Raw genomic sequence first — 17,497 nt, forward strand, 5'->3', positions numbered from 1 at the left:
TCGCCCGGAGGACTCCACATTGATCAAACGTACCCCGAGCCGAGGTAAACCACAGGGATGCCCTTTTTCCAGGACACGGGAATGCCACACACAGAGTCAGACATGGGTGGGTGCACCCACATGGTTGGGTCCGTGGTGACGCCACTCACCAAAAACCTACTAACGCAGTTGCCTGCAGAGGTGGTCTGATTAATGTGAAAGTGACTGGTCCTGCGTGAACAAACTCTGGTTTTCAGACTCGCGAAACTGTGATGGCAGACGTCTTCTCCCATTGTCGCGAATAATATCACAGGGGCGTATTCCTGTATCTGCGATCTAAGACCTTCCAGAAACTAAGGCCAGCACACCCGCTCCATGACGTCACTGTTGCTAGGCCGCCGAGCGGAATACGCTGCAGTTGGTTGGGCGCTGGGCTTTGGTGCGTCGGCGCCCTGACTGGACAGTCTGTAGATTTGATTGGAAATATTGCAAGTATGTCACTTACCCGTGCGTGACGACGTAATTATTCAAATTCCACCTGCTATAATTAGTCATATCAAAATTTGACTGTTAGTATTTACTGTTAGGTTACGACGATCGAAAACACTTCTGGTAAACATGAGCGACTACACCCTTTCCACAATTTTTAATTTGAAACGTATTTCTCACGTTCGTGCTTACCACACAAGTTGGACACTCGTGAAAAAGTATTTTGTGCCTAGCGTCTTTCAGGCGGTTTCCGAAAGATAAAAAAATTAAAAGAAGATCCATTGGTTGATCTTTAGGGAATGCGTTATCATGACGCTTCGGAAACGCCACACTTCCCCCTTTCGGGAACGCTAACGCAGACCCCTTCACTTTTCAATATTGGCTTTCCCTTTTGGCTTTTTTTTTTTGCTTCCTCTATTTTTCGCTGCCTCTTTTTACTTCGTTAAGATTAGCGTTTCCCAGAGCGGGACGTGTGTCGCGTTTCCCAAGGGTCATGCTAACGGATTCCCTAAGAATTCACCAATGAATCTTCATTAAATGTTTTTGCCGCCAACTTGAACAAGCGCGAGTAATTACTTCACCACACTCCATTTTGTAGCACAAATCAAGGCATGCGCGCTCCGCACACCTGCAAGTTCAGACTCGCCCCCACATTCGCGCGCTCATTGGCTTCCGCCCCGTGACGTCACATCCCTCTCGCCTCGCCTCGCCTCGCCGCGCGCGCATTGGCTTCCGCCCCGTGACGTCAAATCCCTCTCGCCTTTGATTTTCGCTACTCTCCTTTTTACGCGGCGCGATTCCCTTTCCACTGTTTTGTCCACAGACGGACGCCGTCAGCTTTTCCCTGTAATGTGGGTACTGATGCTAATGCAATATCAAAGTCCCAGCACGCTCTCTACCTCCTACGGCAAGTTGGTCGCACACTTTTGTAGTTAAGGAAATGTACAAAAACAAGCGACGGTTCGCCACTTAAAAGGGTCATTTGTTTTAAGAAAGCAAAACGAGGAAACGCGACACGACATGTGACTGATCGACTAGGTGCCAGAAGTCCATAATGTAATAATTAAACGTGACAAAATGTATAGTTCGTTTCATGAGACAGTTTAATTTTGGTCTCTATTTCGTGCTTTAATATGTCGGTTTACAGATATGTCGTGGTTCTGTCAAAGTTTTTGTTTAAACAGCGCGAACGTATTGCGAACACAAACAGTCGTTTTTTGGCTGGAGCAGACCTTGCATCCTGTACTAAGACATCATGTTTTCCCTTGCACGTATTGTTGAGAAGAATGTTAGTCGAGAACATGAGGATGAGTGTAAATACTGCTTGTTGTGTGTGGTCGCTTGCCACACGTCTCCAACTCTTCAACCTCTGGCGGTGTAGTTAGCACCAGCCTCCAGGTCCTTGACAATCTTTCGTTGATCACGTAACCTCAAGAACTGAGCGGTGTGCTGGGAAATATAAGCTGGTTCTTAACAACTTCAGCCTGCATCACTACACTGGCGACCAGTAGTGTTGGAAGGTGCAGTCTTGGATTTAAAGCATCTATCGGAGGGTGAACCACTTCATCGTGAGTAAGTGTCTTCTCCAGAACCAACTATTTTCTGCAGTATGCACGCTTGAGTGCCTCCGCAGCCACAAATACGAAGTTTTCAGACACGTAGGTCAAAATAGGAGTCTTGGACGACATAGCCACTATGTCATTATTGGTGATATAGTATGCAAAACCTTGAACACAAAACAAAATATTATGTGCTTGCCTAAAAGCGACAAAATATTCCAATACACTTTGGAAGTAGTTTCTCGTTTTAAAAGTCCCTACACTATAAACCGCAGAAAACAGCAGGGGTGTTTATAGTCCTTTCAGGAACATTGACAATTCGGAAGTGCAAGAGCACTAGGGCCGACAAAGCAAAAAGATGCCAAGCCCACATACCTTTGAAGAGCTCGTAACCTGAAAGTTTTTCCCACGAATTGCTGCAATCCACTGGACGCACCGTTGCTTGTCCGTGAGGGAGGAGAACACGCGGACCTCTGATTCTCCGGCATAATTTCTCCGACACCACGGCACAAAATACTTATGACGCATTCATACGCACACACGAAAACACTCGGGAGTTTTTGTCGCCGACGGATGCAGTGAACACACATACGTCCTGTCTCAAAAAGACTTTCTACTTTGCCCGATTGCGCACATAATGTCTGGTTTAGCATCATTTGCGAGAAGTCTGCAGTCTGATAAAATTGCGTTGTCACATGGTGTGATCTTTTTTTTTTAAATTAGATTTAGTCAGTACAACCTATATTACAAAGTCAAACGCATCGGGGATGACGGCGAATGAAAGGAAAAAAGACAAAGAAGTGGTATTTCCTCTGGCCCTTCAAATTGCTTCGTCAGCGTCGTCGCAGACGCTCGGCGGTGAAAACCCTCGCTCGCATTTTCTCGCTTGGCTAGTAGTGACTAGTAACGTAGCTGATATAACGAATCGAAGAGCGCAAGCATCAGTTTTGAAGGTGTTGCAGGACGGAATCTTGAATGAATTAAACCTATGAACGTTATGCAACGAATAGGTTTTTCTAAACTAATGCGCGTGTAATATTTGAGTAGCTTCGTAATGCTTGAGCCGATTGGTTGCCTGTGTTGAACGCAACAAAAAAGCTGTGCATCTTTTTGTATATATCATCGAGTTAACTTTATATGCCCTTAAAAAAAAGTACAAAATTTATTCGAATTATTCGAGACTAAAAAAAGCAAACCCGAACAGAAAGCAGCGGTTCTTAAATGGGGGTCCGCGAAGCCATTCTAGGGGTCAGCGAAGCCCAGCCTCATCATTCAAGCCCGACCATAAAAGTTGTTTTTTCTTAGATTCAGATGAAACGTTCCAATTTTCGGGGAGTTTTCTCGTGTATATGTCAATAGGAGAACTCTACATCACACAAGCACTTAGTTATATTTATTTATTAAATCTTTATCATAATTAACCTATACTTTCCCTTCCCCTCACCACGAACGGGGCCCTCCATCTTCCCGGCCAATCCATATGGGGTCCGCGAACCATCAGTGGCCGAGAACCAGTGACAGAGCATAAGCAACCTGACGCGAATCAATACATCTCATTGAATATGGTTTCGACCTATCACAGGCAACCGCTCCATCTATTTTCCCTTGCCCTACCCAGTCGTATCTGCCTTCTCTCGATGCAATACAAATACCGTATTCAAGTAAACGCCAGCTGTGAACTTCAGAACGGCAAAATAGTTTGGTCCACCCAAGTTTTGTTTTTTTCTCCGGTAACTGACTTCATTTCGCGAGCTCTCGTCTCGGTTTCCTTTCGTTTGGATAGATTTCGCAGCCGATACCAGGATGTGTTGTATGTTTAGGTTGCGGCCTGCAAAATTCAGCGAAAAGGTTTTCTACACCTATCTTAGAGGGAAATCCTAATGTCACGTGGCTCTGCGAATAAGGTGACGTATCGTCACGTGACGTAGCGGGGCCACACGACGTTGTCACGCGATGTCATAATTCCCCCTCTAATTTTAGTGGAAAATTTTTCTCCCTAAATGTTGCGATCATTTCCTGTCGCGTATCGCAGTGACACAGAAGGCGACACTAAAGTACCCAAATGTAAACACAGTGGTGTAATTGTGCGCATCAGACAGTGTTTTCGTTGCCGCTGGAGCTTAGCACTTGATTCGTTAAACCACTAAAAAAAATGTTTAGCTTTTTTTTTTTTAATTCGTCTGTTTTACTGATAATTTTATGAATAATGCTCACCAGGCTAACGCTAATGGACGCCTTACAGGCTCCGACTCTGCACACGGCCTTGAACACGGAAGCATCGGCCGCCCTCCTGGGGTCGGACTCGACCTTCAGCCATCCGTTCAACGAGCTGCTGATCTGGGCTGTGCTGATGAAGCGGCAAAAGATGGCCACCTTCATGTGGCAGAACGGCGAGGAGGCCATCGTCAGGGCCCTGGTCGCCTCCAAGCTCTACTGGGCCATGGCGCACGAGGCCGCCCAGGACGACCTCGAAGCGGATGCCTCGGAGGAGCTAAGACATAACGCAAGGTGAGAATGCGGAACGTGGTTTTGAAGAGGCGCACCTAAAAAAAAAAGGGGGGGGGGGGGGGGCTGAACTCCCCTAAAAATATCTTAAACCACTGGATACTTTTTAATGGAGTATTTTTCGCTAAAGTTTGCAGCATACTTGAACTAATGTGACGTTATGGTATCACGTGATACCACGAAGGCACAGTGACGTTGGCCACAGCTCGTGACGTGAGGTCACATGACATGCCTTTTCTCTTAACTTTTCATAGAAAATTGGCGCGGGGTGCTTTACGTTTTGGCGTGACGCAACGTGACCTGACGTTAACCCGTCAAGTCGGAGTGCCACGGAATACCATAGCGTCACGTAATCCAGGTCATGGGACCTAAATGTTTTCGCTAAATTTAGGGGGGGGGGAGATTGTAATTACCAAATATGTCATCCAGTCTCTTTAGCTGCTACTAAATGCCTTCTCAACAAATTTAGACGGTCACTTCTTAAATACTATATTTCATATGTTATATGACTTTGAGGATAATTGGAGCTGATAATTTTTTTAATGTGGACACGTATGTAGAAAAATTAACTTCAAAACATTGTTAGTGAAATATTTAAAAGCGAGACTGATTGTGAGTTACCATCGATTCTGAAGCATGGTTCTAAGTGGAGACATCGACCACGAAATAGAGGCGTATTTTCGACTGGCTCAAATGATTAGTTTACAAAGTGATTGTGGGCATAGCACAAGAACTGAGGTCGGCAGGACGTGAGCACGAGCGCAAACAGTGCTATGCCATTAGCTCGTGCTATGCAATTAGCTATTAAAACGCTAGAAAGAGTGTTACAATTCTGCAAAGAAACGGCTAACAACTGAGTCAGTAAGGCAAACTGAGCAAGGGGTTCCAAAAAAGTAGAAAGATAAAGCGAAAGGTATCCTCCATGAGGCACGCACTGAGCATCAGCATCTCTCCAGTGGAAGCTGATGTGACACGGATGCAAGCCACTTATAGCCGCTGCTCAAAAAATAAAGCATTATTGTTGTATCGTCCGTCTCTTTAGCCCGCAATTGTCCTTTATTCTTGGGCATCTCTTATGAAGCTTGCATTTTTGCCAACCATCTAATTTCTTTCACTAAGCAACATCATCCGTTTTCCTTTCTAAGTAACTTTATCGATACTCTCAAAAATGCCGATTATTGCAGCGTCATTCGTTCATTTGGCGACTTTCCTTATCTTATGACACTAATGTATGAAACTATTATACAGTGTGTATAAAAGCATTGAACCTCTCGGCTACGCACAATGTTTTTCTTCTCTCTAAATAACTTGATCATCCTTTGCTTCTGAGCGTAGAGAGTTCGAAAAGCTGGCGTTGGACCTGCTGGACTACTGCTACCGGCAAGACGAAGGCACCACGCTGCAGCTGCTGACGCACGAGCTCCAGAACTGGAGCAAGCAGACCTGCCTGGGGCTGGCCGTGGCCGCCAACCACAGCGGCTTCCTGGCGCACACGGCAAACCAGATGCTTCTCGCAGAGCTCTGGATGGGAGCCCTCCGGACTCGAAAGAACGTCAGCCTCAAGGTAAAAGAAACAAAGTTTCGCATTTTTACGCTTCATATCTTCAGAAGACGCGTCTTGAACAAAACGCAGACGGAGCGTCGGTGTATGGCGAGAGCAAGTTCGTCTGCTTCTTGCACATTGGCTGATTGATAAAAAAATAGTGGGTAGACCTCAAGGAATCTAGTATTGAGGTCTACCCACTATCCTTCGAATCAGAGCCAATCAGAACGCAGCGTCGCTCTGACGTCACCGTAAGCCCCTGTGCAAGCAGACGACTTGTTCTCCGAATGGGCCTGTTCTCTCGGCCAGGGGGCGCTGTAGCGTCCACGAGACACGACCACAAAAAAAGTGCCTCAACCGGAAGACGCGGCCATGTTCTGCTGTCTTGAAGCAGCGTCCTAGCGTCCCCGTTGTGCATGATCCACGTGCGTATAGAAGCGTCTCGTCAGCGTCTCTCAGCGTCCCGTCACGGGCGCTAACGGGGCGTCTGAAAGGACGCAATGCGACGCTGAACGTAAAAGCGACCTAAAGATATCCGATTTTTCTCGCCAGAGGCGCTGCTGAAAACTTGAGAGCTACGGGTCTATAAAGCACGTGAGAGTTTGAGTAACCGGTACTGGGGAAGTGTGAAAACATATTCTGGTGGAAACAGTGGCATATCCAACTGCTGAAAGTAGGTCGACGCGCTGCTTCACAAGAAAACCCGCGTTGGCCCACGGAAGGTTTTGGGCATCGCGCTTGCGCAGAAGCAAAAATAGAGTGAGGTGTAGCGTCCGCGCATTCTGCGTACCGACAACAGCGCCACCGCAGCGGAGTGACGTTAGAGCCACCTGTTGACCTAGGGTACCATCAGCTAAACAATGGTGCATGGAATACGTCACCGACTGCTGCGTTTAGCGTCCTATCCTGCCGATACATCAAAGGTGGTTCCTAAGTGGCAACAGATGACGTCACAGAAGCCGGAGTGTCATGCTGTTGGATGTCGCGATCCTGGCGTTTGGCGCTAGAAGTACCGGGGAAAAAAGTACAAGCGGACGGGAGTGTCGCTGTCGTCGCGGCGTCCCAACTCCTGGCTGCCGAAGCTTCCAGAAGAGGCGTCTGCCGCATACACTACAGCTGTTGGGACGCCGCCAGGGTTGCGACCGGCAACAGCATGAATCTTCCGTGACGTCATCGAACGAAAATCGGGGACAACTTTGTTGGGCGCGGTAAATACACCAGTTAGAAATGTGTTGCAGGCACCAAACCTAAACGCCTCTCATACGCGCGACATCTAAGGATCGAACAGACGACAAATCGCAAAGTAAAAATTAAACAAGTTTGAACAGTCTTGTTTGTTTCTATGACATGCGTAATTAACTAAGCTGTGTACCAACATGAACACTCGTTTAAAATTATGAGCTTGAGGCCATAGGTAACCGTGGATAATAACCGTAGAAGTTAATTTCAAGATTAAGAATTTGTACAACATTTTGTTTACAATTTACCTGATTGCGAACAAGAAAGAAACGAAACAATTTAACAACAAGCCACTTTGTTAACTTGTGATTATATAGGCGTATATTCCTTTACACTTACAGTATTTGTTTGCTCAGTTATCAATACTGTCACCCTTCTCTTGAAGGCTATTGCAGTAAAGGTTGATAGAGCGTTACAGAATTGCACCAATTGTATTTTTGCCATTCACTGTTAGGAAACCAACGCAGGTTAACAAAATCATCCAACGGTACTATTGCTGACGGTCATCACCTTATGTTGTTTCCTATCAGGTCATATTCGGCCTCCTTTTCCCACCGACGGTGCTCTGGCTGGAGTTTAAGTCCAAGGAAGAGCTCCAGCTGATGCCCCAAACAGAAGAGGAACACTACCTGGACCTCCAGGACGACGAGGAGGACTCCAACCCTGACGTGGACGATCCTCCGGGCGTCCTCAACCCTCCAGTCATCAACCTCGACACGGACTCGCTCGGTGGACCCCTGGCTCGGAAATGTTCGTCCGTCTTCAACCGCCTCGAGAACGGAAGTCTATTTCCCATGGACACCGACGCCGCTTATCTCAAGATAAGGACAAGAAAGCGACCCCTTCGTCTAGGGCGAAAGATCTACGAATTCTACGCTGCTCCGGTGACCAAGTTCTGGAGTCATGCCGTGAGTATGCTGATAAACAGGTGATTACGACGCAGTGCGGGTTTCGATCAAATCACGGGCCCTGATCTCGACACTTGCCGAAAAAGCCGGCGAGAAATCAGGCGGCTCTGATTGGCCGGCGCCAAGGTCCATGCTGCGTTGGCCAATCACGGCGGCCAGATCTCTCGCCGACTTTTTCGCCAAGTGTCTAGATAAGGGCCTCAGTACTGGGAGTTCGCCTTCACTTTCCGCTTTTAGTTCGTGTGCATGCCTCCGTGTTTCTTCTGGATACTCAAATCACTATTAACACGTAGGGTTGAACGAAATATAGCCAGCCGGCAACGGCCAGACGGCGCCAACAAAGTGAGAGCCTACGGTTTTACCCTGTCTCGCTGTAACCTGGTAAAGGGTGAACGATAAGCTGCACATTGCGTGCCGACGGCTTCGATACGCGCTACTCGTACGAGCGCAGCGCGCACATATTGGAGCATGACGCAGCGAAAAGTCTGATATTTCTTCGCAGTAAAAGCCCACTCCGATGATACGTAGTCATGTTCCGATTGGCTCGCCAGGGCCGTAACTTCCGTCGTAATGGCATGTTACGCAATGATGGCTTCCTGGGATACCCAGTATTTCTTGCTTCAGATACTATACTTCGTTTCAGCTTCGGTCCGAGCGCGGCCGATGTTATGAGCCGAAGGGCCAATCAAAAAGCGAAAGAGGCACAACGTCATGGCGTGCTTTCTGCAGTTGATAGAACCAGCCGGTATTCGCCGTCTCTCTGTGCGTGCTCCTTCGCCGGCTAGTCTTATCACGCGCAGAGAGCACGCCATGACGCTGCGCTTCTTGCGGTGTTTGATTGGCCCTTCGGCCCATAAAATCGGCCGCGCTCGGACCGAAGCTGAAACGAAGTATAGGCCTAAGCGGCGCCACCTGAGTCATAGTTCACGTTTCAACAACGCAGCCCACACTCCCAGGCAAACTCAACGTTTCTTGCTTCAGTCGCTTGATGGCGCTAAACAAAACAGCGTTGCAGGCTGCCTATAGGTCTAGAAATCTTAGTACCTACGCAGCGCAAGGGACGGTACAAACTTTTGTTAGTGCAGCTTGCTTCGTTTTAATTAGCTTAGAAGAGAGCAATTTTGTCTGAAAAACCAATGCCAAAATCGCCAAGAGTACTGATTCTGGTACCTGGTATTAGTCATTCAGCATTCGTTCTACGCAGCTTATTTTGTGGAATGGCATAACAATATATGAGGTTTATGTTCTCGATAAAAATGTTTGCTGTTGTTTTTGTTTTTGCGGATATTTTTCGGTTATTCGTTTGATTTTTTACGTTATGTTGCGGCCAGGGAGTGGGTAAATCACACGTATCACAGACACTGTCAGTATTACGTAGGATACATTTGCCTTCCATCCGGCTACCCGAGATTCTGTGTCCAAAAAATAAAAAAAAACCGAGCCAGACCAAAGATTATTTTAGCGACTTTTGCGTCGCTTCACAAAATATTGTCGACATATTGGCCATAACCTCAGTCACTGTAAGGTCATTCTATGCCAAAGAAGGCGCGGCAGTTTTTTATGTCTGTGATATGTAGTAATACATAATTTGGATAAGGAATCATCTAAACTCCAAGAAAAGTATTATTATGAGAAAAAAAAAATATTGTTTTTGCTGATATCAGGCCCTCAAATTAAGGAATTTACATAAAACCCACTTAGTTTAGAGAAACATGGAGAAAAAACGGTTACGTACGAGACAAATTCAGGTGGGCGCCTAATTACTTAATAAAATACCAAATCCTATACTATAATACAAACATAGAAAGGCGTCATTTTGGGTGCAAATAGGAGCTCCAAAAGGCAAAGACGTTATGAGATTTCTTTACTGTTTTATTCAACTTTGATTTAGGTGTTAGCTGCAATACGTTTTTGTTTGTTCTCATAGCACTAATAATTTAATAGCCCGTGTTAAATTTTAAGGCCTCGTTTTATTGCGTTTTAATTGAATGGAAGAATCTCCGGTTAATGCAAAAAAAGGAAAGAAAACATATTAAGGATCAGAAAAAAAAATATCTGGGCAGCGGTGCTCGGAACTTTCGAACTAACATAAAAACTTAAATCCACCTCATCCGTTTAAGATATAGAAAATTATAAAAGTACTTTATTATTATTATTTTTTTTTTTTAATATGAGCCCCTTTGCATGCCGGCGTTCGGTAGTGGGGCGTCAACGGTATAAAACGCCGCCGCAAGGCCTTCAACGCTCTCCAGAAAACGCGTTTTATTCAGTTGAAGCGAACCTTATCCTGACTTCCATGCATCCCTATCCCCTTTACGTTACGTAAGGATACCGGCGTCTTAGTTTTGCTCTACTTCTGTCCAGGTAATTGCCGACGAGCGCAGGACTGCATCGTCCACCTCTCGCGAGCTTGGTAATGAACACTGCTCCTCGGCCCTGTTTGTCTCATGTAAAAAAAAAAAAAAAAATCAGACCGGAAAGTTTTTTAATTAAATTTGTGCAATGTTAAATTCAAGATTAGAAACACGAAAACTGACCGATGAATAGCTAAGAAACAATTACCATTTCTGAAAAACACTAAATTGGTCAAGCCTCTGATAGTAGTTAGCGTCAATAATCCAATGGCAACATGAGCCATGTAACTATTAGTTAAATTATTAATCAACAATATGTTTAAGAAACCAACTTACCATGCGGATCATTACATCATCTAGAGTCCGCCGAGCCCGACACTCAGATCGCGAAGACGGCACCTATGTAACTCCCACTTCATAACAAACACACTTCCTCTAAAAATACTAGTGAGTTCAGAATTCGGTACACGTTCTGCTGGCCTCCAGCGTATTCCGGAGTTTAAAATTATGCACAAGGTCGGAACCTCAGGCTTATGACGTGTCCACCGCAAAGGGTGGAATGCTTTTTCCACACTGCTTTTGGTAGCACTGCTTATTCTATCAAAATACAATTAAGTGCAATTTAAGAAGCGACACCACCGTTATCCTTTCTCATCGGTGAAGAGCTGTCCAGTCTGAATAGTTTGTTTTTTTATATATATATCTGGACATACGACAGACAAGGACGACGCGCAATATGCATGTCCAAACTCGGAAAGCAGACGACGCAGGCCTGCTTTCGCCGGCAGTTACCTAAGCAGAAATAGAGTAAAGTCAAGACAACAACCCAGTATCATTACGTAGCGTAAAGAGGATAAGGGTGCGTGGAAGTCTGGATAAGGTCTACTTTAACTGAATAAAACGTGTCTACAGAAGAGCGTTGAAAACCTTGCGGCGGAGTCTTAAACCGTTGACGCCTCGCTGGCGAACGGCGGCGTGCGTCGCCTATAATATGAGCGCGGCTCGAGGCATGGTCGTAGAGGCTCATCTTTAAAAATATATTTTCTGAGTAACAACAAAACGTAATTTTTTAAATTTTTTATAGGTCATCCCCAGAAATCTGTGCCATCGCATGCTAGCGCCATCTCTTGGCGGATTATGGCAACGCTCCCATAGAAGCAATGTATTAAATATAGAAATACGGCAATATTTGCTCAACATCACATTTTTTCAGATTTGCCATGCTACCCGTCCAATCTCTGACACGATCCAATCCTTCCGCAAAAAAGTCAAGATTACAGCGCATAAACTGCAGGTTCCTCATTCGAGAAAATTATTTGATGCATAGCCACTATGGGTGGTATCAGGTTTGATCGGTTTTTAAAATATATCATTAGGTGAGTGAAATAAATTTTAATTTTATATTATAAATACAACCCTCGCCCAATCATATGACAAAGTTTGGTGATTTGTATGATATTTTGTAATGCGTAGAAAAAACATCCTTTTGGGGCACCTCTCCCAAACGTGCCACACAAAGTGATTTTCAAACCTCCCTAATTTAAAAATACAGAAAGATACGAGATTTGCCATATAACTGCGACAAGGCAAAAACATCTAGGAAGCGTAGTGCACGCTCTGTCTTCTCTCAAACTTATTTGCTCGGGTTCCTGAGACCAGTTTGTCGAACCAGGCGCATAATCGATCAGCCAGCTGTTCAGAATCGTTTCCTGCATTCTGCTGCTGGGATCACTAAACTACCAAACAAAGAAAGCAACTATTTGTTTTTTTCATTTAGAAATTTTATCATGGCTAAGAAAAGGTATAGAAATATTGTTATTAATCATTATGAAATTATTGACCTTGGCGAAGCTACATTTAGGGCGAATAAAGTGGGAATATTGAGTGATTATTCGGCAAGGAAGCTGACTGTACTTGATGGTCTCTTCATGACACGTCAAGCACATAAATTCAAAATATCAAGTAAAAAACATGTCGGTCGATCCAGCAAGGAGAACATTGGAAAATGAGAACTACGTAACGTCCTCGCTCGAGCGCCTTTCCCATCGAGGAGGTTTATTTTCAAGGATATGCAGTTGTACCATAATTGATTTGATGGACTTAAATTTTATCATTTTTCCCAGTTAAAGACCCGAATGTTCTAAACAAGTTCCTTGTGGATGAGCGGAGGCCCAAATTTGAAAAGTTGGACGAAGCCGTCAAAACGGAAAAACCAGGTCTAGTTTGAAGCGGTTTTTCTCAAGACAGATTTATTTCCAAGTATTTGCCATGGCACCAGCATGTAGTAGAGGGATGAAAATGATATATTTCGTCCAAAATGGGTGCATGAGCCGTGCTCCAAAAGTTCCCTGTGAAGGCGCGGGTGCTCAAACTAAAAATGGGACGAAACCGTCGAAACAAAAAAACCAGGTCCACTTCGGAGCGGTTTTTCTCAAGACAGATTTATTTCCAAGTATTTGCCATGGCACTAGCATGTAGTAGAGGGATAAAAATTATACATTTCGCCCAGAATGGGTGCATGAGCCGTGCCCCAAAAGTTCCCTGTGAAGGCGCGGGTGCTCAAACTTTAAAAATGGGACGAAACCGTCGAAACGGAAAAACCAGGTCCACTTCGGAGCGGTTTTTCTCAAGACAGATTTATTTCCAAGTATTTGCCATGGCACTAGCATGTAGTAGAGGGATGAAAATTATATATTTCGCCCAGAATGGGTGCATGAGCCGTGCTCCAAAAGTTCCATGTGAAGGCGCGGGTGCTCAAACTTTAAAAATGGGACGAAACCGTCGAAACGGAAAAACCAGGTCCACTTCGGAGCGGTTTTCTCAAGACAGATTTATTTCCAAGTATTTGCCATGGCACTAGCATGTAGTAGAGGGATGAAAATTATATATTTCGCCCAGAATGGGTGCATGAGCCGTGCTCCAAAAGTTCCATGTGAAGGCGCGGGTGCTCAAATTTTAAAAATGGGACGAAACCGTCGAAACGGAAAAACCAGGTCCACTTCGGAGCGGTTTTCTCAAGACAGATTTATTTCCAAGTATTTTCCATGGCACTAGCATGTAGTAGAGGGATGAAAATTATATATTTCGCTCAGAATGGGTGCATGAGCCGTGCTCCAAAAGTTCCCTGTGAAGGCGCGGGTGCTCAAACTTTAAAAATGGGACAAAACCGTCGAAACGGAAAAACCAGGTCCACTTCGGAGCGGTTTTTCTCAAGACAGACTTATTTCCAAGTATTTGCCATGGCACTAGCATGTAGTAGAGGGATGAAAATTATATATTTCGCCCAGAATGGGTGCATGAGCCGTGCTCCAAAAGTTCCATGTGAAGGCGCGGGTGCTCAAACTTTAAAAATGGGACGAAACCGTCGAAACGGAAAAACCAGGTCCACTTCGGAGCGGTCTTTCTCAAGACAGATTTATTTCCAAGTATTTTCCATGGCACTAGCATGTAGTAGAGGGATGAAAATTATATATTTCGCCCAGAATGGGCGCATGAGCCGTGCTCCAAAAGTTCCCTGTGAAGGCGCGGGTGCTCAAACTTTAAAAATGGGACGAAACCGTCGAAACGGAAAAACCAGGTCCACTTCGGAGCGGTTTTTCTCAAGACAGACTTATTTCCAAGTATTTGCCATGGCACTAGCATGTAGTAGAGGGATGAAAATTATATATTTCGCCCAGAATGGGTGCATGAGCTGTGCTCCAAAAGTTCCCTGTGAAGGCGCGGGTGCTCAAACTTTAAAAATGGGACGAAACCGTCGAAACGGAAAAACCAGGTCCACTTCGGAGCGGTTTTCTCAAGACAGATTTATTTCCAAGTATTTGCCATGGCACTAGCATGTAGTAGAGGGATGAAAATTATATATTTCGCCCAGAATGGGTGCATGAGCTGTGCTCCAAAAGTTCCCTGTGAAGGCGCGGGTGCTCAAACTTTAAAAATGGGACGAAACCGTCGAAACGGAAAAACCAGGTCCACTTCGGAGCGGTTTTCTCAAGACAGACTTATTTCCAAGTATTTGCCATGGCACTAGCATGTAGTAGAGGGATGACAATTATATATTTCGCCCAGAATGGGTGCATGAGCCGTGCTCCAAAAGTTCCATGTGAAGGCGCGGGTGCTCAAACTTTAAAAATGGGACGAAACCGTCGAAACGGAAAAACCAGGTCCACTTCGGAGCGGTTTTCTCAAGACAGATTTATTTCCAAGTATTTGCCATGGCACTAGCATGTAGTAGAGGGATGAAAATTATATATTTCGCCCAGAATGGGTGCATGAGCCGTGCTCCAAAAGTTCCCTGTGAAGGCGCGGGTGCTCAAACTTTAAAAATGGGACGAAACCGTCGAAACGGAAAAACCAGGTCCATTTCGGAGCGGTTTTTCTCAACACAGATTTATTTCCAAGTATTTGCCATGGCACTAGCATGTAGTAGAGGGATGAAAATTATATATTTCGCCCAGAATGGGTGCATGAGCCGTGCTCCAAAAGTTCCCTGTGAAGGCGCGGGTGCTCAAACTTTAAAAATGGGACGAAACCGTCGAAACGGAAAAACCAGGTCCACTTCGGAGCGGTTTTCTCAAGACAGATTTATTTCCAAGTATTTGCCATGGCACTAGCATGTAGTAGAGGGATGAAAATTATATATTTCGCCCAGAATGGGTGCATGAGCCGTGCTCCAAAAGTTCCATGTGAAGGCGCGGGTGCTCAAACTTTAAAAATGGGACGAAACCGTCGAAACGGAAAAACCAGGTCCACTTCGGAGCGGTCTTTCTCAAGACAGATTTATTTCCAAGTATTTTCCATGGCACTAGCATGTAGTAGAGGGATGAAAATTATATATTTCGCCCAGAATGGGCGCATGAGCCGTGCTCCAAAAGTTCCCTGTGAAGGCGCGGGTGCTCAAACTTTAAAAATGGGACGAAACCGTCGAAACGGAAAAACCAGGTCCACTTCGGAGCGGTTTTTCTCAAGACAGACTTATTTCCAAGTATTTGCCATGGCACTAGCATGTAGTAGAGGGATGAAAATTATATATTTCGCCCAGAATGGGTGCATGAGCTGTGCTCCAAAAGTTCCCTGTGAAGGCGCGGGTGCTCAAACTTTAAAAATGGGACGAAACCGTCGAAACGGAAAAACCAGGTCCATTTCGGAGCGGTTTTTCTCAACACAGATTTATTTCCAAGTATTTGCCATGGCACTAGCATGTAGTAGAGGGATGAAAATTATATATTTCGCCCAGAATGGGTGCATGAGCCGTGCTCCAAAAGTTCCCTGTGAAGGCGCGGGTGCTCAAACTTTAAAAATGGGACGAAACCGTCGAAACGGAAAAACCAGGTCCACTTCGGAGCGGTTTTCTCAAGACAGATTTATTTCCAAGTATTTGCCATGGCACTAGCATGTAGTAGAGGGATGAAAATTATATATTTCGCCCAGAATGGGTGCATGAGCCGTGCTCCAAAAGTTCCCTGTGAAGGCGCGGGTGCTCAAACTTTAAAAATGGGACGAAACCGTCGAAACGGAAAAACCAGGTCCATTTCGGAGCGGTTTTTCTCAAGACAGATTTATTTCCAAGTATTTGCCATGGCACTAGCATGTAGTAGAGGGATGAAAATTATATATTTCGCCCAGAATGGGTGCATGAGCCGTGCTCCAAAAGTTCCCTGTGAAGGCGCGGGTGCTCAAACTTTAAAAATGGGACGAAACTGTCGAAACGGAAAAACCAGGTCCACTTCGGAGCGGTTTTTCTCAAGACAGATTTATTTCCAAGTATTTGCCATGGCACTAGCATGTAGTAGAGGGATGAAAATTATATATTTCGCCCAGAATGGGTGCATGAGCCGTGCTCCAAAAGTTCCCTGTGAAGGCGCGTGTGCTCAAATTTGAAAAGTAGGGCGAAACCGTCAGTACTGAAAAACCAGGTCCACTTTGAAGCGTCTTCTTTTTTCAAAATAAAGTTATTTTCAAGTATTTGCCATGATACCAGCATGTAGTGGAGGGATGAAAGTTATATATTTCGCGTCGTCTACCACTTGAGAATAGAGAGACCAAGGTTCGAGGAGATATCGTAGAAACAACATCTGAGCGGATGAACACTGAAACCTTTCAGACTCGCCAAACTGCTTGGCCCATGGACTACACGACAACGCCCAACGAGCCTTCAAAGCAATTCTAAAAGCGCAACGTGCGCGCGTGCGTGCATCGTGTATGCGGACGCGAAGTGATAAGCTAAGCTATGTTTTTTCTTTAACACTAACTTTGATCTCCCCTTTCCTAACAAAGTAGCCAGACCCTCAGTCTTTGTTCAATAAAACAGTGGCCGGAAGCGTACTGCTGTAGAAAATTATGTTAGCCCTGGAATAAAGAGCATTGAGAAAGAAACGGGTATTACTCTGTCTCAGTCACAAATGAACAGAAAGGTACTTCACGAACCTCGGAACCAAACCAACACAGAGAGTGCGCCACGTGATCAGACGGTATTGCGCAGCAGTGCGAAAAATGTAAAGTCATGTGGCACGCTCACCGGGCTGGGTTGGCTGGGATGAATCGTAACGTTTGCTGCGGTTCATTGAAGAGAAAAATTAGATATAGCTATAAATAAGAAATTATAAACCAAATCGTGTAGGAGATTCTCATGGAACTCGCAGCATTTTGCACCGTCTTTTATGGCGTAAACGCTTCTTCGTCAAAGGGGTCTGGAACTGTTATGGAACCTCCATGAATCTTTGTCGACTTCCGTGAGGTCCTTTATATGGCTTCTTCCGTGAGTGCTTTTTTGGAATTCTGAAGATGCTCCGGAAGGGTACTGCGGGGGGATCACGTAGTGGTCGACGGTCACGCGTGACCCCACGGATCATGGGCACTTGACCGTGCGACCAGCAGGTTCGTTATTTCTAGTGTGGCTACGTGGTGGACGAAAACCGATGGGCC

General features: G+C 45.3%; 1 protein-coding gene across 1 annotated transcript in view; it reads left to right on the plus strand.

Annotated features, from left to right (window-relative positions):
• The window catches only part of LOC8039024 (transient receptor potential cation channel trpm), a 74,238-nt gene that overhangs the window by 41,989 nt on the left and 14,752 nt on the right, over window positions 1-17,497 (plus strand). Inside the window, exons 14-16 of the mRNA XM_042289122.1 lie at window positions 4,270-4,535; window positions 5,868-6,096; window positions 7,845-8,222. Coding sequence (XP_042145056.1) covers window positions 4,270-4,535; window positions 5,868-6,096; window positions 7,845-8,222 — 873 coding nt within the window. The remainder of the gene's footprint in view (window positions 1-4,269; window positions 4,536-5,867; window positions 6,097-7,844; window positions 8,223-17,497) is intronic.

This window comes from Ixodes scapularis, unplaced genomic scaffold, assembly GCF_016920785.2.
Source record: "Ixodes scapularis isolate PalLabHiFi unplaced genomic scaffold, ASM1692078v2 PGA_scaffold11__112_contigs__length_91849675, whole genome shotgun sequence".
In the NCBI taxonomy this organism is placed as follows: domain Eukaryota; kingdom Metazoa; phylum Arthropoda; class Arachnida; order Ixodida; family Ixodidae; genus Ixodes; species Ixodes scapularis.